Source organism: Nuphar pumila, chromosome 7 (genome assembly GCF_984573655.1).
Source record: "Nuphar pumila chromosome 7, dmNupPumi1.hap1.1, whole genome shotgun sequence".
NCBI lineage: Eukaryota > Viridiplantae > Streptophyta > Magnoliopsida > Nymphaeales > Nymphaeaceae > Nuphar > Nuphar pumila.
The window spans coordinates 13,065,193-13,088,571 of NC_143255.1; the positions used below are offsets into that span (position 1 = coordinate 13,065,193).

Below are 23,379 nucleotides of genomic sequence, written 5' to 3' on the forward strand. Positions count from 1 at the left end.
GCAGTACCGCTGCTAATTCTCTTAACATATTAAGAAAAGGTAGTTGATGATCCATGCAGGATCTGCGGTGGAGAAGAGTCTGATAATTGTGTCCACTGTTGCGCCCCCCTGTTCTGTTGTGGCAAGCTCGGTAGGGAGTCCCTGCTCCCTTCCCTGCCTTCTTTGTCCTGGCAAGCAGGGAGCCCTTGCTCCGTGCCCCTGCTGCTCTTTGCCAGGCAAGGGTGAGGCCCCTGCCCCTGGCACCCTTGCAAGCACTGGTCTAAATAAATGGATCGTCCTTCAAGACCATAGCATTGTCTTCGAGACTCGAAGTATGCCCACCCAATGAAAAACTTCTGGCTTCGCCACTGGTCCAAACTCGCTCTAATGAGGCATATATATATATATATATATGAGTACTGAACATATTCTGCCCAATTTCTCGTTTTGCACATTCTGCCCCATTGCTTTGAAGTGTTTTATGATAGATCTGAACCATTAGATATGTTTAGCATATTTTTTTGACGGAAAAATATGTTTTTATGAGCCAGGAAAAATTGGTACCTTCATGGCCATTGATTTTGGATCACCGAAAAAACATGTATACAGGTCAGATTTCGGTGATCCAAAAGCCAGTTCTCACTAAACAAAACCTATAGATCACATCTATGATGTTAGATGTGAGAAAAAATACCAAAAAAATATGAGCACTTAGTAGCTGGCTACCACTTTTCTAGCTTATCATCATCTTATCAGGCTTTTGAAGAGTTTTTTTTTAATAGATCTCGATTCTGACATGCAGGTAAGTTTTTATAAGATTTAAAAATCAACAGTTTACAATTTTCATAAATATTCAATGCTTCAAAAAATCTTATAATTTAGCAAAAAAGCATTATTCAAGTGCCATTTCCTAGCAAATAAATCGTATCAAACACATCTGCAAGGTCAGATTTGCTAAAATCAATTTGAAAACGCTTATTCATTAGTGGCAGGCTAAAAAAGTCGTATCAGGTCATGCTGAACATGAGCGTTTTTGCTCATGCTGACATCATGGCCGTCCGATTTGCATTTTAAAAAGTTCAAAAGTCAACAAAACCACGTGGCATTCATCCAAAATGCAAACAGACGGCCACGATGTCCACATAGCAAAAACACTCATGTTCAGCATGACCTGATCTGCGCCCAAAAAAGTCATAGGCAGCTACCACTTTTCCTGTATATATAATAGAATATAATATAATAGGCCCGACCCCACCCACCCCCACCCCCACCCCCACCCCCACCCCCACCCGATTAAGCCCACCGGCCTAACGAGCAGGCTGTGGTCCTGCATTTTCCAAAAAAGAGCTGGCCTGGTGCCGACCCCTATCCCCACTAGCCTTTTCATGGACTCCCTCCTTCCTAGGTCTGCATGAAGCTTGGGTCAAGCTCAGCTTGATCAATCCTGGTCGGGGCTCATTCGAGAAGGTAAAAGTGCCAATTAAAGGTCCAAGCCAAGGCTCATCATCATAAAGGAGCCAAGCTTAATCAGCGTCTATCAAGAGGTGGCTGGTTTGAATCCCCCCTCAAAGTTGATGCGCAAGCTTTTCTTTTTAATAAAAGCTTTAGCTGTGGCTTGTCTTAGGTCAGCTGAGTCTTGCTCAAGCTTGCATGAGTTTGTTCCTAACCGAGTCCCAAGCTTGGCTCGTGTGCAGTCCTGCCCCTTACCTACATGGGGAAGAGTATGTTGGGTTAAACCACCATGTTGGTGGTGGTTACCCACGATGTGGGTAACGCTTCCCCACATAAATTGCTCCTTTCGTTAAACCTAAATTAATCTAGAGGGAACAATTACTCAACCGTTATCAATTTTTGAGATTATAAAAGGGTTTCATGAGCGACCCTTTAGAAGAGCGCAAATATACATAAATTTTAAGAGGGAAGAGGTCGACTCACCGGTAACATTCGGAGGCTTGCGCTTGTGGTGGCTGCAGACCGGCTGAGTTGAAGGAAACCCCTCTCCGGCAAGCACAACAACTCGTCAATGGCCGCCTCAGGTAAGCTGTGTGTTTCTTCTTTGCAGGGGCTGTATACTGGCTGGTGGCTGAGACGCCGGCGCACCAGATCGGCGGTGGAAACCCCCGACCGACCCTACATTGGGTTATGGGCCCACACCCTGCTTCCGCTGCGGGGTGTGCCTTTGGCCGTCTAGCAAAGCAGGTCACCGTGGGGTGACGCTGCTGCTAGTTGCCGGAAGCCGGCGACTGTAGCCATTGGGCGACAAACATGCATATGTATATAAAAAAAAAACTTACTAGTGTCGATGGGGTTTTTCGAGTCTTTCCACCGTCGGGGTTGCCGTTGAAGCCATCAGAACCGTCGCTAGCGACTATTGAGTCGCCAGATTTCTGAAAAGGCTTCTGCGGTTTTCCCATTTTCGTCGGCGGATGGCTGCTTTTGCCGGAGAAGAAACACCATCATGAGCGGCGGCGTTGGTCGTCGGCAGGGGGCATCGCCGGCAGGCGGCGTGGGTCGCCGACAGGCGACGGTCTCTCTCTACATCTGGAGAAGATAGTGCAAAATGGGGTTTCAGAAACCCCAATTCGTGTTTCAGGTTATATCAAACCTGTTTTGGATTTTTGGATCCGAACCAACCCCACCCGAACCGATCCATAAGGCTCCTCTAAATCGGATCTGAGATTCGGGTGGGGACCCTCTCTGGTCTGGCCCGGATCCGGTAAATACCGGGTCCGACCCGGATGCAGCTGTTACCGGGTCTGACCCGGATCCAGATATTACCGGGTTCGACTCAGATCCAGTTCTTACCGGGTTCGACCCGGATCCAGATATTATCGGGCCCGACCCGGTTCTTACCGGGTCTGACCCGGATTCGATCGAGTCAGACCCGAATCCGGTTACAGTCGGGTTTGACCCGGATCCAGTAGGGTCTAGGCACTATTTGGCCTGAACTGGATCAGGGACTGATTTGACCCCCTTTCGGGACCGGTTCAGAGTCATTTTTGACCGGTTCCTTCTAGTTTCTCACCGGTTCCGAGATGCTAAGAGCCTATTTTCTTAAATGTAAGAAAATACAAGGATTTTGGCATACAATTATAGGGTTTTTATGAACTTTTGTCCATACTTGACCCGGTTCATAAGGTTCAGAGCCTTGGATGACCGGTTCGGGGCTGTTTCAGACCGGTTTAGAGTGCTTTAAGACCAGTTCGTGATACATATGACAGGTTCATTCAATTTTCGAACCATTTTGAAGGTCATATGACTGGTCCATTCCGTTTACGGACCATTTTAAGATACTGTTTTGCATATTGACATTAAGGATAGTTAGATAACTTAGTATATTCATGTCACCAAAGTGACTGAATACACATGTGTTGTCAAAAATGTTGTACTATCATATGGTTTTAGCCAATATTATTGTTGTACTTATATTCATGAAATGATAAACGACCCAAAGGTAGTTTTATCATGTTTGGAATTTAAGTAGGGTAGAATAAGGTAAATGTGTTGAAATACATCACACATGAATATCCAAAGGTACCTTGTGTTGATGATCTAACTTCACAAGAACCTTAGTTTTACCGAATATGGTCGATAGGCGAAGTGGTTTCGCGTGTCAGAGCTCTTACCAAAGTAGGACTCTGATGACCCCCTTCACTCGCTTGGAAAGAAGCATATCAAGGGCTTTTATTGTTTTGCTTTTTCCACTAAAGTTTTAGTCTCATACGAATGCTTCCTGATACGTGTCTTCTGTCATGTAGTTTCTAGTTCTGTGATTTTAGATGACTCTAGTTCTATACATTTTCTAGATGGATCTAACTTTAGTGATGGGAAAGAAACTGTTCTTTTTACATTAGGGTATATAGATTTAGATCTGGCCATAAGGATAGATGAACCCGCTGCCCTCACTAATCAGAGCACTGCTGATCAAAAGATTGCTTTTGAGAAGTGAGAGCGCTCAAATAGGCTTAACTTGTTGCTTTTGCAATCTAAAGTAGTTAAGTATATTCGTAGTGCTATCCCACAATGCAGAACAGTGATGAAATTCATGAATGGCATTGAGGCACAGTTTGTGAGTTCAAACAAGGCCAGAGCCAGTACCCTGATGTCAAAACTCATATCTATGAAATATACTGGAGGGAAAAACATTTGTCAGCATATTTTGGAGATGAGGAACATAGCGTCTCGGCTAAATGACATGAAGCTCACCATCTCTGATTTTTTCCTAGTGCATTTAGTTCTAACATCTTTACCCTTAGAATACAGACCTTTCAAAATCTCGTACAACACACATAATGATGAATGGTCATTTAATGAACTCATGTCCAAGTGTGTTGAAGAAGAAGAGAGGATGAAAGGTGAGAAGGTGCAGAGTGCACATATGGCTTCTCATACGTCTAATATAGGACCAAGAAAGAATGCATTTAAGAAAAATGCTAGGAAGAAGCCAACTGAGGATAAGTCATCCCAAGACAAGCAATCCAACTTTGCTCCCATAAAGTGCTTCTTTTGCAAGAAGAAGGGACACATAAAGGTAGATTGCATAAAGTATAAGAAGTGGTTGGAAAAGAGAGGTAATTTGTCATTTGTTTCTCATGAATGTAATTTATTACAAATTCTTGAAAATAGCTGGTGGATTGATTCTCGTACTACTATTCATATTTCCAAATGTTCTTGAGCAGAAGGGAACCAACAATGCATGAGAAAAACATCTATTCGGGAAACAAGATGCGTTCACATGTGAAGGGTGTTGGAACCTGCAGGATTACTCTGGATACAGGCGTAGTTTTAGATCTTCATGATGTCTTTTATATTCCATCGTATAGTAGAAACTTAATTTCAATTTCAAAGTTGGATAAATTTGGATATTGTTTTAAGTTTGAAAATTCCAAATTGTTCATATTCATAAATTCAATTGAAATTGGTTCTGCATCAGTTTATGATGGTTTATATAGATTGAATGTGAAGATCCAAACTCAAGAGTCTTTGACTTCTGAATGCGTATTGGTTGGAAATAAACGTAGCATGACAGATGATAAATCTTACATGCTTTGGCATCTAAGGTTGGGTCATATCTCTGAAAAGAGAATAAAGAGACTGGTAAATGAAGGGATCTTGCAATCTCTAGATTTTACTGACAATGACCCATGTGTTGATTGCATAAAGGCTAAGCATACAAACATATATAAAGAGGGTGTCAAACACAGTAGTGAGATATTAAAAATAGTCCATACGGATGTATGTGGACCGTTTTCCCTCTGTTACACAGGTGAAAAATATTTTGTCACCTTTATTGATGACTATTCACGGTATATGTATCTCTACTTGATCTTTGAAGAATCTGATGTTTTTCAGATGTTTAAGGAATTTAAGAAAGAAGTAGAAAAACAAACCAATAAGGTTATTAAGATAGTCAGGTCTGATAGAGGTGGCGAATATTATGGTAGGTTTACTAAGATGGGGCAAAGGTAAAGACCATTAGCGCGATTTCTCAAAGAAGTAGGCATTGTGCCTCAATATACCATGTCTGGTAGTGCTTATCAGAATGGTGTAGCTGAAAGAAGAAATCGTACGCTTAAAGAAATTGTCAGAGCTATGTTGAATTATTCAACACTTCCCATAAAGTTGTGGGGTGAAGCCTTAAGGACTGTTGTGCACATTTTGAATAAGGTTCCTACGAAATCTTTGACTAAAACTCCTTACGAGCTGTGGACAGATAGAAAACCATCACTGTCTTATATACACATATGGGGATGTCCTGCAGAGGCTAAACTGTATAACCCTTACATTAAAGCCTTTAATCCAAGAACAACCAGTGGATATTTCATTGATTATCCAAAAAAATCAAAAGGGTATAAGTTTTATTGCCCATCTCACTCACCACAGATTGTTGAAACGGATAAGGCAAAATTCTTAGAAGATGGTTCAGTAGGATTAAGTGCACTTCAAAGCCTAGGTTTTGAGGAAGTACAAGATCCAGTTTCGTCACCTGTTAAGGAAAACATCGAAATATACCACATTGTTATTCCTAATGATGGTGTGGTTGATCATTCGATAGTTAATGCACAAATCCAAAGTGAACCTATTGTGGACAATGCAGAAGAGCATGAACATGATGATTAGGTTCAATCTGAGCCTGATGAACGACCTGTTTGGAGATCCACAAGGATTATGAGATCTGCCATACATTCTGATTATTTGGTGTACCTTCAGAAGCCTGGTGATTTCATAGATATGGATGATGACCCGTTGACTTTTATGAAAGCTGTTGAAAGCAAACAATCTTCGCACTCGATAGAAGCCATGAAAGAAGAGTTAGACTCTATGGCTAAAAATCAAGTGTGTGATCTTGTCACGTTACCTAAAGGAGTAAAGCCCGTAGGGTGTAAATGAGTCTTTAAGACCAAGAAAGACTCCAAAGGTAACATAGAAAGACATAAGGTAAGATTGGTTGCTAAAAGATTCACCTAAATGGAGGGCATTGACTATAATGAGACATTTTCCCCTGTCTCAACTAAGGAGTCAATGAGGATAATTTTGGCCCTCGTAGCTCATTATGACTTAGAGCTACATCAGATGGATGTGAAAACAACGTTTCTCAACAGGGATCTGAATGAAGAGGTATACATGGAACAACCTCTTGGTTTCTCTGAAAATGATCGTTTGGTTTGCAAGCTTAACAAATCAATATATGGACTTAAACAGGCCTCCCAACAGTGGTATATTAAATTTTCCCAAGTCATTATGACTTTTGGGTTTACAGAAAACATTATTGATCAATGTATATACCTTAAGCAAAGTGGGAGTAAGTTCATTATATTGATGTTGTATGTGGATGACATTTTACTTGCAACCAATGATATAAAGTTGCTTTCAGAGTCAAAGCAGTTTCTTGCATCACATTTTGATATGAAAGATATGGGTGAGGCTGCTTATGTTCTTGGCATCCAGATTCGTCGAGACTGAGCAAAAGGTTTTCTAGGCCTCTCCCAAAGATCCTATATAGAAAAAGTGTTAAAGCGATATGGGATGGAGAATTGTTCTCCTAGTTCTACACCCATATCAAAAGGTGACAAGCTGAGCCTAAAGGATTGTCCACAGAACGATATTGACAAAGCACAGATGAATCAGTTGTTGGTAGCTTACAGTACACACATACATGTTCTCGTCCAAATGTTTCTTTTGTAGTCGGGGTACTTGGCAGATTTTAGTCTAACCCAAGTTTACCTCATTGGAAGGCTGCCAAGAAAGTCTTGCGGTACTTGCAAGGGACAAAAGACTATATATTAACGTATCATAAAGTTGATCACCTCGAGGTCATTGGCTACTTAGATGCGGATTTAGGAGGATGCCTTGATAGTAGAAAGTCTACTACTGGGTACGTCTTCTTACTTGCTGGGGACGCGATCTCTTGGAGGAGTGGAAAGCAGACGACCACTGCTGCCCACACCATGGAGGCAGAATTCATAGCATTGTACGAGACTACTTCGCAGGCTATATGGTTAAAGAACTTCATATCACAGTTAAATGTGGTTGATTCCATTGGGAAGCCACTGAATGTCTACTGTGATAATGAAGCTGCAGTGTCCTTTTCGAACAACAACAAAAGTACTACGTCATGCAAGCATATGAAATTGAAGTATTATGTTGTTAAAAAAATGACAGAGAATAATTTAGTGCATATTGTCAATATTGGTACCAAAGAGATGATCACTGATCCTCTTACTAAAGGGCTAGCACTGAGATTATATTCCGAACATGTAATGAGGATGTGATTGTTAAACTTTTTTTGACATATGCATATATATAAAGTGATCACTTTCAGTTTTTGATTCTCATTATGGTTGTTGTCAATCTCCTAAGGATTAGAGATTCAACTAAGGACCTTTAGAATAGAATAAAAAGGCCATTTTATTCATCAAGTTATTCCCATAAGGTTTTCTGGTTAAAGGGTTTATCGTCAGAACAAGTGGGAGAATGTTGGGTTAAACCACCACATTGGTGGTGGTTACCCACGATGTGGGTAACACTTCCCCACATAAATTGCTCCTCCAGTTAAACCTGAATTAATCCAGAGGGAATGGTTACTCAACCGTTATCAATTTTTGAGCTTATAAAAGGGTTTCATGAGCGACCCTTTAGAAGAGTGCAAATATACAGAAATTTTAAGAGGGAAGAGGTCAACTCACCGGTAGCATTCGGAGGCCTGCACTTGTGGTGGCTGCAGACCGGCTGAGTTGAAGGAAACCCCTCTCCGGCAAGCACAACAACTCGTCAATGGCCGCCTCAGGTACGCTGTGTGTTTCTTCTTTGCAGAGGCTGTATACTGGCTGGTGGCTGAGACGTCGGCGCACTAGACTGGCAGTGGAAACCCCTGGCCGACCCTACAGAGTAACGAGCATGTCTCAGATGAAAGGTACTTTGTTGGCTTCTTCATGTTCCACTGCGTAGATGAAAGGTACTTTGTTAGCTTCTTCACGTTCCACTGCATTGATGCAAGTTGAACATAAACAGAATCGATATAGGACATTAAGTCTGACCGATGACTGCTCACAGTCATCCTAGCACTTGCTTTCTTTACGTTTTGAAGAGAAAGATGTAGAAAAAGTGATGCAAAATGAAAAATTAGTAAAAGAATTTTTGACCCTTCTAAACAAGAGAGGTACACTTTTTGATAGAAAACATTCCTTCATGGAAGAATGTTACCTACCAAGAGAATTTATTTTTACACCTACCACGCATCTCACCACCACCACCCACCATCTCACCATCACCACCATCATTCATCTCACCACCACCTTCCTCCTCTCATTTTTTTTTTATATTTTTTGAGTTTATTATTCTCATATTACAAAAACAAGTGAAAAACTTTCTTTGGGAGATTCTCTCTTCCAAATGTAAAAGGCCATTTATAGTTGTCTTAACTCTCAACTATTTAGTTCTCAAAAAAAAAAAAAAACTCTTAACTATTTAGTGAAGATGCTCTATTGTGAGTCTGTGTTGATTTTTATGAATGCACGTTTGGAAGCGAGAAAGATGTAGGAAAAGTGATGCAAAATGAAAAAAAATTGGTACTGATTTTCCAATCCTACCAAGCGAGAGAGACTTTTTCGTTGAGAGAGTTTTTTTAAAAAAGTACACTTTTTGATAGAAAACATTCCAGGAATGTTTCCTACCAAAAAAAAATTTTTGTTTTACACTCCCACCACCCATCTCACCACCACCACCACCACCACCACCGTCATCCATCTCACCACCGCCCATCAACGACCACCCTCTTCTTTTTCTCTCATTTTTTTTCAAAATTTTCTTAGTATGTTTTTGTCATACTATACAAACAATTGAAAAACTTTTTTGTTGAGGGGTCCACGTGCAAGAGAAATGTCTCGGACATACTCCGACAGAGAGTGAGAGATCATAGATTTATTTTAGTTGAGTGGTCCACCTGCAAGAGAGATGTCTCCCACATGATCTTTACAATCAAAAAGTTTTTGGCCTTTTCCAGTTATTGCAAGATATTTTAAGAACTGAATCATAAAAAAGGTTCGCTACTTACCTGTTTTTATCTTCTGAGTGATATTCGCATGATTGCTTAGCTCCTAAAATGGGGAGGCTAAGTTTTCAATTCCTAATCCCCAAAATGAAAGCTGAATGAATTATTATAATGAGCAGAAAACACATATTTAAATTATAAATAATATTTAATCATGTCGTTAGCCCTATACCATCCAGAGAAGAAGTCATGATTGCAATCTTTGTTTGTCTGATTTGCCCATATAAATGAATTGTTTACTATCCAATACCACAAAACCAAGCATATTAATTCTAGAGAAAGGATATGGGTCTTCCCAACCATGATTCTATTCAGTGGTAGTCACTTTTATATTCATGGAATCTAGACACTGAATGTCACATTTAACAGCACAAATGTGTTTGACGTAGTTTATTTTACTATAATTAGAGGTTTATTACAACAAGATTCAAACTTTGGGACGGTGAAAAATTGATGGCTCACAATTCATCAAAACAAGGATGGGTACAAATGGTATAAAAACATTATGTTTCATTTTAACACATAAAAATAATAAATAAAACATATTAAACATAATCAAAAGGCTAATTATTGTGTTACGTTAAAATCAAGTGCGTACCACCAGGGGGTTGAAAGATGCTAGATTACTCGGACTCGATCCGAACCACATACCCTATAGGGTCCGGGTATGGTGATAAATAATAAGACCCGAGTCTAGACTCAAAATTCCAATTAATATATCAACCCGAATATAGTTTGTGAAATTTTATACCAGACCCAAACCCGACCAGAGTTTCGATTAAGACCCATAAATTTTCAATGTAAAAATGATAAAAAAATATGATTTTATCGGGTATGGTCTGGGTCTAGTTCATGTGATTCTTATCGGGTTCGAGTATGAATTTTTTATAGTAGATCTGATTAGACCTAGCTCCAGACCTGATACCATGCCCGAAAACTGGGTCCAAGTCTGGTATCACCTGAGTCCAAACCAAACCTGACCAGTTGACACCCCTACGTACCACCATAACTTATGGTACCTCAGTACCACAATAAAACCGCCCCTTTAGTTTAATTTAGTGTGCTGCTGTTATTTGAGTAATATCAACTAATATGAAATCAACCGGGGCTCCCTGTCGTTGGTTATATATATATATATATATATATATATATATATATATATATATATATATATATATATATATATATATATATATATATATAGTATTGTGTGGAACAGGAGTCCAGTTCTTTAAAAAATGTTTGTCTTCTCTTGCTGTTGACGAATGAATTTTGACGGAATTAAGTTTCAATTGTGCCCAATTCTATAAATCCAAATACTCCCCCAAAAATTTTTTAATTAAAAAAATTGTAATAGTTTTTATTTTTAAAAGCAAGTTGATATTTCTCACATGACCAAGGTTGAGCAGGTCAAGCCGCCCCATAACTAAGTCTTTTCTTTTTTCAGTATGCACACATGCTCTTTTTAAATAATATTTTTTTAGGTAAATATCAAGGTATCTATGTTGATGTGCTCTGTGGGCAGCTGTACATTAGTGGCCTTCTTATGTAAGCTATTTTTGTCGTGTGTCTCTGTTGACGCGATTGCATAAGACATCTACATGTACAACCGTTATTTTAAAATTTGTAATAGTTTTTAATATTTTTAATATCATTTCAATAAAAACTACCAGTATTAAAATATCAACAGATAACCTTTAGTGATTAAGAAATTAAAAAAATGTAGTGTTTTCATGTCTTATTTTTCAAATAAAACTAAACCTGCAAGTTGAACCAGCATCATACATCTTCATATCCACGTATCTTTGTAACAAAGCTAAGCAGAAAAAAGAAAAGAAAAGAAAAAAATAACAAAAACAAAAATTGGTGATGAACTGAATTTGATCATTTTTGACTGTTTTAATATTTAAATGTAAATAAGTTGGAGGTTAGGGTTCATCACATTGGTGGTGTTAAGATCGTACTTGGTCATCTGGGTAGGTTAGTGTTTAACTGATCAGGTGCCACATGCTGGTTTGAGGGAATTCCATCTCTCTCTCTCTCTCTCTATATATATATATATATATATATTTGTTGCTTCATCACCTAGGATCAATATTCTTGATAGGGATGGCATCATGGCAGTGGACAAAGAAAAAATAAGAATATGATCAAACCTGCCTCATTTGGAGCGAGAATGGAGGACATAAAACAAAGAATGACCCGGGATGGAGGTGAAAATCTAAACCCGTGAAGGGATGAAGGCATAGATGGACTTACTTTTACCCTCATCCCGCCCTGTCCCATCGCTGATTCCTGTTAATGAAATTACTAATATACTTTTATTGTATTATAAAATATTTAAATCTTATATATATATATATATATATATATATATATATATATAGAGAGAGAGAGAGAGAGAGAGAGAGCCGAAAGTAATTCAACATTACCACTCATGAAGATCAACAAAATGTTGAACCCATGAACTGAACAAGAACAAAAGCCAAAACAAATAAAGAAAGCACAAGAGAAAAGAACATTAGACAGATAAAATGGGCTCACGCCATAGCCGCGTGCCCAGATTGTGACAAAGGATAGGTAGCATCAGCAGGAGGGAGTGGAAGATCACTAAGATGCATACGCAAGATCGCATAAACACCAGGTTTTGAATGTTAACTCGAATATGACGAAAATGAGCATCGTTAGAGAGAGAGAGAGAGAGAGAGTACTGTAGAATTTACAGCAGTAACGAAGTTCATTTGTTCAATATCTTTGCAGGGATGGCGAGATATTAGATCATCTCAACATACATAATACATATCATCATAATGTGTACATACTTCAACATCATCATAATGTGCCATGGTCATTTTACAATTAATACATATCATTACTGAGAACAACAGAGCATTCCAGACTTCACAAAACATAGATACACCCTTGCCTTATCCCGTTTACCATATGTCCTGAAAACACAGCCACCAGAAGGATGATCAAAGCCATCTTTTCTCATGGAAGCGTACTCCGGACGGCAAAGTTTGTGGTCGGAAAAATTATCAGAAGAAAATACGAGCTGGGAAACAGAGTGCGCTCGAGAAAACAATCGGGCCTCCCGGTGCAACTGCAAACAGACCGAACGCCAAGCCAAGAAGAAAGGCGGACGCAGTAGCCACTCTGAGCTTGTTCTGAAGGCACACCATCAGATTGGCCTTGGGCTCCTTCATGGAGAGATCCCACAGAAGGAAACCCAGGAGGAGAGAAACATGCATCAACATTACAAAGGCGATATAGAAAACAAACTCCGGGATTCTTTGAGCTTCCAACAGGTCTACTACTGGGGATGGATCAAGGATGATGGTGGTGATTAGTACGAGACCATTGTTGATGACCATCTTTGCCATTTTTTTCGCGGCTTCGCTAGCCATGGTTTCATTCCAATTCTCTTCAACAGAGAAAAAGATGAGCTCTTTCCTTCCCCTTGATTCCATACCATCCTGCAAGAAGCAAAAGGTAGGATGAAGATTAAGAATGAAAGGGTGGAAAGGAGAGAAAAAAGTACTAGTAGTAGTAATAGAAGAAGAAGAAGAAGAATTCCTAGGAAACAATTTCCTTTATACCTGGGTGTAGCGAGGAGAGTCCATGTTGCCAGGAAATCGGTTCAAGTAATCAAAAACGAGAAAAGGAAGCTTAAGAAAGAATCCATGCAGCCAACCGAGCATTAAATAGAGCACTGGAGGGAGTTCCTTAAAGGGGCGTTCAACTCTGGGCCAGATCCAGTTGGAATGCAGATTCCGATCCAATCATAATGCTGAGGTTGTCAGGTCCACGTCATGCCTGATGTCATTCAGCTCGGTAGGGTCATGTCTCTGACTGGGTAGTAAGAACAAGACACGGCTTGATGGGCCAACCCCTCACTTTTCTTATTCTTGAATTCACACAGGCCGTATCTTAAAGATTTCAGGTTATAAATGACTTGTTTAAAATGGCGATTCAGTGTTGCTTTTCTAAGAATTTTATGCTGCTGGAAGGCTTATTCCAGTAGTAGCGAAATTTATCTTATCAACATCATTTTTTTGTGGCTCAATGTGAGCTTGTTTAGTGAGACATTTGGGCTTATTAAAGTTTGATTTACTATGATAAGTTTTGTTCCGCAAAAAATTGAGTCCGTTAATCTTTTCACGTGTGTTTTCTGTCGTGCTTCGTTGTAGTTCTCAGGAAATTCAATTACAAGAGCTTCAAGACAAAGCGTTTAATGCATCCCCATTGAAACCAAACCTTATGGAATCTTTTTCATAAGGAGGAATTTGTCCTTTAACGCTTTTTGGATTGAAATTGGACTCAATTGACTCTATCCGTGTCCAAACTTTGTAAAAATCACGGTTGATATGACCTGTAGCTTTCAAAATCAGACACGTGAAGTCCATATGTGATTCCCGACGACCATTCAATGCAAAACGACACAAGATCGACGTGGAACAACTGAGAGAAAATGATGGCATTCGTTAAGAATGCTAAACCTGTCTCCTTTAATATATATTCGTGAAAAATGATTGATGGTCGTAAGAATTCTCCCTTGTGAAAGAAATCCTTGGAAACTGTCAGGCGGTGGTAGCTAAGGATTCAGTCAGGGAATCTTCAAAATTTGTTCCTTTGGCAAATCCACATGGTTGTTTGGGATGATTGAAACAGCTCAGCAGGAGATTTACCACCTTCACTTGTGCAGCTGTTGAAAAGCTGAAATTAATACTAAAAAAACATTGGGAAGGTAGTCACCGGTGTGGGAACTGGTGTAGTATTGGACAACTACCACCTCATCTAGTGGTCAGCACTGCTTGGATGACAGAAAACCAAGTTTTACAAACTTGTTTTTTTTTTCTTTCTAAACCCCATGTTAAAAACCGACTCCCCTCGGTCAACCCATCCTCACCGACTCAATCCTTGAACCCATGAGTGTTGGGCCAGATTCTGCTGAAGTGTATTGGAAAATCAGTCAGATGGTATTGTCCTTTGCCATTTTTTGACTACCTGCTAGTGTTTATATTGATGGAATTTATATTCTTCTTTTTTTTGTTAAATTTAGTGTTTATAGCTATATATTTTCCCACTGCCCACAGCTTTAAAATAGTCAAGATAGTGCCCATCACCATTTCTAGCTCATTTTTTTTTTTCTGTTCACTTGCTTTTTTTCAGGAGGGCGGATCAGGTGCAATCTCATTGCACACTTTGAGTGCGCTGGTTACCCTCCATCGTTAGCTGACAGCTATCAGTTGTGGGGCCCAACAGCAGATGGAGGGCAGCCAGGTGCATCGCACACTTAAAGTATGCAATGTGATTGCACCTAATCTGCCTCTTTTTTCAGCCACGGGTGGACTAAAAAACAGTTAAATATGGCTGCATCCCATTGCTAGAAGTTTCTTTTTTTTTTCTCTCCATGTACCTTTCAGTTTTTCTTGGCCATTTTCTGGTCACCGTCAGTTGAAAGTGGTTGGCAAATGGCTGACGCTACTTCAACATGACCATTTTCTAGCCATCTATTATCCAAAAAAATGGTAGGGAAACAAATTCCAAAGATGGGTTTTTGTCATCTATACGAGAGCTTAGTCTTTGAAAACCAAGGTTACAACCTTAGTTTTTGGCAAAACCCGTATTCTTTATACCAAGGATTTAACCTTTGTCATCTAATTAAATGCACCCTAATGAACTAACAGGAGGTGCAGCTAGCTAGCTCTAAATTGGAGCTACTCGTGCTGCAACTACTGAGAAGCGATTGGAAAGTTTTATTGTTAATTAAAGATTCATGGAAAGTGTCTGATAAGCAGGCCAAGGTGCCATCAGTGATGGGGGTTTTCCTTTGATTATCCAAAAAAAGCTCTTAATTTGTTATCTAGTTCTTGGTATATGCTATGTTCATCAAATCCAGATGTTATTCGAACCAACTAATTTTCACTGGATCAAACACATCAAATAAAATTGGATTCAATCAAATCTAGGCTCTGTTGCTAAGTAAACTTCTTCAGAAGAGGGGATTTGTTTTTTTTTTTAAGGAAATAAAAGTTCAATCAAACTCTGTTTGAGAGCTACCATTGAGAGAATATGAGAGGGTGATGCAAGTGTTGAGGAGAATGGGTGATGTGACTGGAGTTGTCAACTATTTCTTTATGAAGATGTTGAAAAGTTCCCCTCTCCACTCCCTTTTATACTCTGAGCACCATTCCCATCTCTCAAATCCTGGCTTCCAAATACCAATGGGGATAAGTGGGGTATGTGACACTCATTTAGTCCTCATCTCCAGAGCCGTACCTGTGTTTTATGGGGCCTGAGGCAGAGGGAAAAAATGGGCTCCCTGTTAATAGTAGGAGTTCGGGGGGCAGCGCCTCCAAATTTTTTTTAAAGAATCAAAATAACAATAAAATTTGCATTCACATTAAACAAATATAATATTCCAAATATTTATATTATATTAAATAAAAATATATAAAATATTTATATAAACTACCCAAACAATGGGCCCCTAAAATCTTTTTGAGCCCAGGGCAAGCCTCATTGGCCTCTTATCTCCCACCAACCCTGTCGGGCTCCCAAACAAAACCTAAAGAATACCAATTAAAACATGGTGAATACAAAGGGTAAACAATCACCCTAACAACATCAGAAACTGCGCCTGTACAAGAATGGATTTTGAAAATTGTCCTTGGTAGCCATACAATTCTCATGTTCACATGAGTGCTAAATGAGTTCACTAAGCATCATCAGGTATCATCTCTACTTCTTTCCTCTCATGTCTAATGCTGTTTCTTCGATCCCCAGGCACCAACTTGATTCAAGGCAAAGAAACACAGAGAGGTTTCTGTTTAGGAGTCCGGTTCCACTCATCCCGTCATTCCCCATCTTTTAACCCCTCTTAATCCTATGATAAAAGTTGTTTTGATCGAGTGACCTTATAGATGGATTCAGCATGGCTGATTTAATAAGAATCAACCTTTGGATCATATTTTTTGGTTGAAAAATATAATTTTTTAAATCACAAAATTTTGTGTTTTGTCAACCGTTGATTTTTGAATCACCAAAAAATGCTGCATACATGTCTGATTTCGGCGATTTAAATTCTAGTATTCACTAAATTAATGAAATCACATTTATGAATTCTCAAGGGTATGAGGATATGGATGACATAGGGGATAAGTAGAACCGAATTGCTTTATCAGAGCTATTGGGAACATCGGTTGGGCCACCAAGCTCTGTTGGAATGGCCTCAAACCTATATGAAAGAGTCTTTAATTACCTGAGGAGAAGATTGCAGCCCCTCCCACATGGAGAGGCTGGTTCAGGTGCAATCACATTCCCCTTTTGTCAAAAGATAAACAGGCTATGTTTCTAAAGGGTCACTAAGTAGCAGTGACTTTTCTCAACACTATTGCCCATTTTATCGCTACTATCTGTTTATAATGGCGATAAAAAATGGTCACCAAATTTTTGCCTTAGTTTGGTAAAAACAATGATATTTATAGGTTGTTGTTAATGTGTGACCCAATGCCAGCGAAGAATCTCGCTGAAACTAGAAACACCAATAGCAGCGACCTACCCTATAATAATAATATTTATGTCATCGTTATAGCCTGTAACAGGAAGAATTAACTCCTCATTATAGTTGATAATGATGATAAGTCATAGTTATAGGCTATGATGATGACAATTAAGTTGCTATTATAGGTTGTAACCACGACATAAGGTTAGGGTCGATAACGGTGACAGAGGAATGTTACTATTATAGGTTTTAAACTTAAAAAATAAAAATTTTATATTAGTTTTATTTTTTTCTAAATTACACTAAACAAAACAATAAATACAATTCAAATATATACTTCAAACATCTTCAAATTAATTACATCCATTCAAATATAAACTTACACTTCAATCATCAATTCAAATATATACATATATTGGTGTTTATACATACTGAAATATACATTCAAATATAAACATAAGCTTCATAAACCTCCTCAAACATTCATCATCTTTATTCTTCCAAACATACATCCATTCAAATATCAACATATACTTTAAACATCAATTCAAATATAAACATACACTAGTATTGATATATTCTAAAACGTACATTCAAATATAAAATACACTTTTCTAACATTATCAAATATTCATCCTCTTCAATCCCCTCAAACATTTAATTTCAAACATTGTGGACACCCCAAAATTTTCAAAGATTTGCAAAAATGACCTTTTTGCCCCTGACCCCATTTTCTGAGAAAATCAAAGCAATTTCAAAGCTAAATTTTAGTCATTCTTCAGATTTTCTGGATTAAAATCTATATTGATATATTCAAATTCAACTCCAGATCCGAACCCAGTGTTCAAAATCCAAATCTGAGCTTCATTATCCAAATTTTCAAAATAAAATTTTAAAATACCAAAAGTAACCTTTTGAAAAGCTCAAACAGTCCGTTCAGTATCCGTTTGGGTCCATCATGATTATATTCCTCGATTCGAGGTTTAAAACTTGAATATTTTTCTCAAAACATCGGGTTCAAACCCATTTTTTGAAGAAATCAAACCCAAAATTCTCAGAAAACCCTTTTCTTTGTAAATATTTCTGGAAAATTATAAAATGACCTTTAAATCCCCTATTTTTCTTAAGCTTCATAGCTTTATATACTAAAATGAAGAAAAAGAACAAAAAAATTCAAAAAGAAGAGAAAAATATGAAAAAAAAAAATTTAGAAATAAGCCTTTTATAAAAATCATTTCTTATAAAAAACCTCTTTTAGCAAAATTTTCTTAAAAGAGAACCTTTTTGAAAAATTCATAAAAAACCCGAGGGACCCCGTTACGAACTTCTTTTTAGGGTTTTGAGAGTTTTCGCAAGGGGTCGGCTGGTTGGCGCCTCCCTCCACTCTCGCCTCTCTCTCCCTCTCTCTCTCTCTCTCCTCCATTGCCAACCGAATACCTCTCGAACCTTCTCTTCCTCCTTAAAAGGGCATGCAGGAAGCCCCATTCGCTCATCACCTCTCACCCCCGCACCCTTCTTCATGCAGCATCCTCTTTCTTCCTTCCTCTCGATCCGTTACCACCTCTCCATAGCACTTCTTCTTCTTCTTCTTCTCAATTTTCCTCGTTCTCTCAATCCCCTTCTCTCTGGTACCCCCTTTCCCAATCGGCTCTCCATGACTCCATCATCCCTCACCCGCTATTCATATCATCGGTTTTCATTTGAGGGACATCTTTTTCTCCTGCATCCACAATCGGGCGCCCACCTTCTTTGAGCAACACCCATCACGAGCCATCCTCATCGGAATCTTAACAAGAGGCTACCTACGGTTTTTAGCAGAAGCATACATCGTAGCAGAACTCGCCTTCATCCCACACCCTTCTGATCTGATCGATTGTTTCCTTGTTTTTATCTTCTTCCTTTTTCCTCTCCCTTTTTCTCTCGCATCCTTCTCTTCTTCAGTGTATCTTCATTCGGTTCCAATAACCTATGCTAATCCTGCCACAAAGGTCAAGAAGATGGTGGATCTCATCCTATAGCAGCAGATAAGAAGACAAATCTTACTTCTCCCAATTGAAGCAGATTTACGGTAAGAAAATCCCTGTTTCTTCTTCCTCTGTTCCATTTTCTATAAGTTTATATTTCTCTTTTTTTTTTTGACTCTCTGCTTATTGGAGCAATATATGCAACGTTGATCTACCTATGGCAGTATCGACTTGCATTTTGCTATAGAAATTCTACCCTCTTCGAGGTTACAAGCCTTTCCTTGTCGGTTTATACGCTCTTGATTCATCATATTCTCATTTTATATCTTCATTTTATTACGTATTAGTTGCAATTGAACCTTTTGCATTTCACCCAACATATTTGCCCGTTCCATCGCCCACCTGCGTATCATAGGTTATTTCTCTTTTTTTTATCCCAATTTATGTTTGATTCTGGTTTGTGATGGTGTTCGGTCATCTTTTTGAATGCATCTTTGTTCATATCATCCTCTAGGTTTCATTCATTTTAAGTCATGTTTTTATTTCATTGTTTCCATAGCATATATTTGTTTTTTTTTTTTGTGTTTTCGCATGTTCTGCGTAAGTGGCTGTTTGGCTCTGTATCATCATTCTTTCAGTTGATGGTCTATAGATTCATATGATATATTTTCACTGCCATTAGATTCCTCTTTATTTCTAAACTGAAATTTAATTTATCATGAATTTCCTTAGCTGTGCTTAATTTCCTGTAGTATTTTAAAATTTTCATTTACCTTCCAACTGATAACGTTGGGATTGAGAGATCATAAGCTATTAGATGTGATGTCTTCAGGTCCTGTTATTTAGATTTACTGTAGCAGATTTACTTCTCTCATAATTTTTGAATGGGGAGGAAAGATGAATGGTCGTTTTAATGTCTTATGAAAAAGCTTTGATCTATGACAGGCCATTGGACTCCTTATAGCATCTCCTTTCCCAACATGTACATTTTACTGTGAATTGTTCGTTGGGTTTAGATCCTTGTTCTGGATTGATTGTAGAATTTTATTATGATCCCCTGATATAGTTTTAATTCTGCTCATTGAAATTGAGAAATCTCAAAAGCTTATCGTTGTGTTCTGCTTTTACCTCTAACAAAAACGTCTTTTTTTTTATATAGTATACTTTCTAACGTTTTGATAGCAAAAGAGGTTTCATTATTGGGGGACATCCAGGAACCCTCAATCATTTTGAGTGTGATGCAGTTATAACGATTGCCTTGAAAGCTCTCATTTACAGCCTTCAGCATAACATTTACTGGTTTAAAAGGAGGTTCAACTCTCTGAAAAGTTCTGAAGAGCATCTTCCTATGCGTCCACTTCCTGCATTTCACCTACTGGTTACCTGCACAATTTTTAGCATTAACCACATCCTTACCAGGTCAAGTACCCCTTTTTGCATAGTTTTTTTTATTGATTACGTTAATTTCTCTTCATCTTCCTAAAGATTGTAACTGTTTTATTGGCTTACTTTATGATTGGAATCCTTACATATGCGCCTATAGCCATCTCTGTGGTTATAACAAATTTCATCTTTATATCTACTTTCATCATTTCTCATTTTTTTTCTTGCCATTAGTTGCTCTTTACTGTACCATATGCATATCAGTTGCCAAGAATGCGTCTGTTAATTAAATTCTGGGTATGTATGTCTGTGTTTATATTGCAAAACCCCCATAAGCATTTGCCCTCTGGAGGCACTCTAGCAAGGATCAACAGAGTGGTGGCCGTGGATGATCGAGTCACAACAAATTGATTTGACACTTTAGTGTTGACAAAAGGAAATTCACTGCTCAACCATAAGTGAAAACTCCCTGGTTTTCCGTGTGTCCAGTCTGTGGAGTAAGGTCTATCGATAAAGCTAATTCATTGTTTTGGTCATTTTCAGGATTCAAATTAGTAATCAATTTACAACAGTCGTAGTCAATCTATATATCTGTTTTCAAATATTGGATCTCCCCTTGGATGATGCCACCGTTAATACCTGCAGGCCAAGGTAAATGTATCATATTGGTATGCCTGTTTTGTCAAGAAATTGCATAATATATCATTAAGAATGATACATTATCTACATTTATATCATGTGTCCATTTTCCATCTCTACCATGTCTCATTACGTTGTGTTTCATTTAGTCACCATCAAGTATCAGTCATCCTCCTTCTTCACTACCTTCCTCCTCATGCACATTATAACATAGGCAGCACCACCTTGAGGATGTTACAAAACCAGGTGAGGCCTAAGGCTCAGAGTTTGCCTCCAATTGATCATCATAGCATGGTTCTGGAAGTTAGCAAAGGACCCATTTCCATTAAGGCACAGGCATAAACCCAACATAGGTTTTGCATGACCTATAGTAAAATACAGATTTGGATCTAAGGCTCCCCATGAAATTTCTGTTGCAGTGTAAATAAAATACAAAGAAGTTCTATCTCAGGGCAATCTGCTCCAAAATTTCTCTATACCACATATCATATCTTTAGCATCATGCATCATTTATGTTTTCAGAAATCTATACTATATCATCTAAACTGTGTGTTTCACTATGCATATCATTTACATCATCACAACAATTTTTTTTTTAGCAATCTAAATCCACCATTGCCCATGTTGTACATATTGTATATTAGGCCATTTTACATCACTATTGTATATTAGACAGAACAACACCCCTTTATCATCATCACATGCACTCATTTCGCAAGATATTATATATGTATATATATACCTACATATATATATATATAAATATATATATATATGTATATATATGTGCCTACAGATATAAGTATGTATATAGATATATACATCATTTCCTATCTTTCCATCATGTTGTCTTAAGCTTCCATTATGATATCTCTTGTGATATGTTTGTCCCTAGCTTAGGCTAACTCTTATTTTGCAGGATTTCTTCTTTGGTTTAGAAGCCTTGATATTTTTAGGTTTCAATTCAAATAATGTAATAGATAAATCTTAATGAGAATTTACACTTCTTGTTTTAGATAGAATGAATGAGTATTATAAAGATCATGAATTGCTTATTTTCATGCATTTTGCCTTTATTTCTCAAAATCTCATAATGGTGAAACACGAATGACACGTGCATCATTTCGTAAAAGGTAATTAGTTCTAAGTTGATGATTTACATCAATGGCCATAGTCAGGATGTAAACAAAACTTAAGATTTTTATCTTTTATAAAATAACACTAGATCCACACTGGATCCTCTTCAAAAATCATCATATTTTCAAATATTTCCCTCTTTTATCAGATTTTGATTTAAAATTAATTCAATATATATCAATGGCCATAGTCAGGGTATATTGAGAGTTAATTTCATTTTAAATTCTATAAAAGCACCAAAAATGTATTTTATTCTTCACTTGAATTTAAATGTGGTTATTATATAATATATTCAATGACCATAGTCAGGGATATATTATATCTTCAACCTCATTCTTAATTCACTTAAAGAATGAAATAGCTCTTCAAAGTCCTATTTCAAAATCATTCAAATTCATTCATAATTTAGGATAGAATTGCATCATATTTTCAAAATTCTTTTTCAAAAGCCCAAGTGATTTTGAACATCTTTCTTCAAACTTCTATTTCAAATTCTAATTCTATCTCAATTTCAAAGTCAAATTTGACTTTGGAATTTCAAAACCATTTTATATTCAAACTCCAAAAATTCCAATTCAAATTCAAAATTCAATTTCAAAGTTCAATTTAAACTTTGAAGTTTCTGATTCATCTTCTGATTCAAAATCAAGTTTTTCTTCAAAATTCAAAATCAAAGTTGAGATTGATTCTAAATCTCAAAATCTAAATCTGCCTAAGTTTTAAATTCAATCTGGGTTTTCAAAACCCAGATCCATCTTTAAAGGTCCTATTTGGACTTTTCAGAATCCAAATCCAAAGTTAAAACCTAAATCCAACTTGGATCCAGATTTCTAAGTACAAATCTCCACTCTTTTTTTTTGGATCTCAAATTACAGATCCAAACTCCATTTAGGATCCAGAATCCGATTCCACCTTGGATCTCAGACTTCAGACCCAATTCTATTTTAGGATCCAGAATCTAACTTCACTTTGGATCTCAGACTTCAGATCCAAATCCATTCTAGGATCCAGAATCCAATCTCGTCTTGGGTCTCAGATTTCAGATCCAAAATCCGTTCTAGGATCCGGAATCCAATTCCATCTTAGATCTCAGATTTCAGATCCAAAATCCATTCTAGGATCCAGAATCCAATTCCATCTTAGATCTCAGACTTCAGATCCAAAATCCATTCTAGGGTCCAGAATCTAATTTCGTCTTGGATCTCAGAACCAAATTCCAT

The 23,379-nt window shown here is 37.8% G+C and overlaps 1 protein-coding gene across 1 annotated transcript; it reads right to left on the bottom strand.

Moving 5' to 3' along the window:
* Nucleotides 1-12,247: 12,247 nt before the first annotated feature.
* Nucleotides 12,248-13,187, bottom strand: LOC149831188 (uncharacterized). The gene is made up of 2 exons (XM_090011998.1): nucleotides 13,129-13,187; nucleotides 12,248-13,005 (listed from the first exon to the last, which is right to left on the bottom strand). The coding sequence occupies exons 1-2, from the start codon at nucleotides 13,150-13,152 to the stop codon at nucleotides 12,568-12,570; spliced, it is 462 nt and encodes a 153-aa protein (XP_089868124.1). The 5' UTR covers nucleotides 13,153-13,187; the 3' UTR covers nucleotides 12,248-12,567.
* Nucleotides 13,188-23,379: the final 10,192 nt, after the last annotated feature.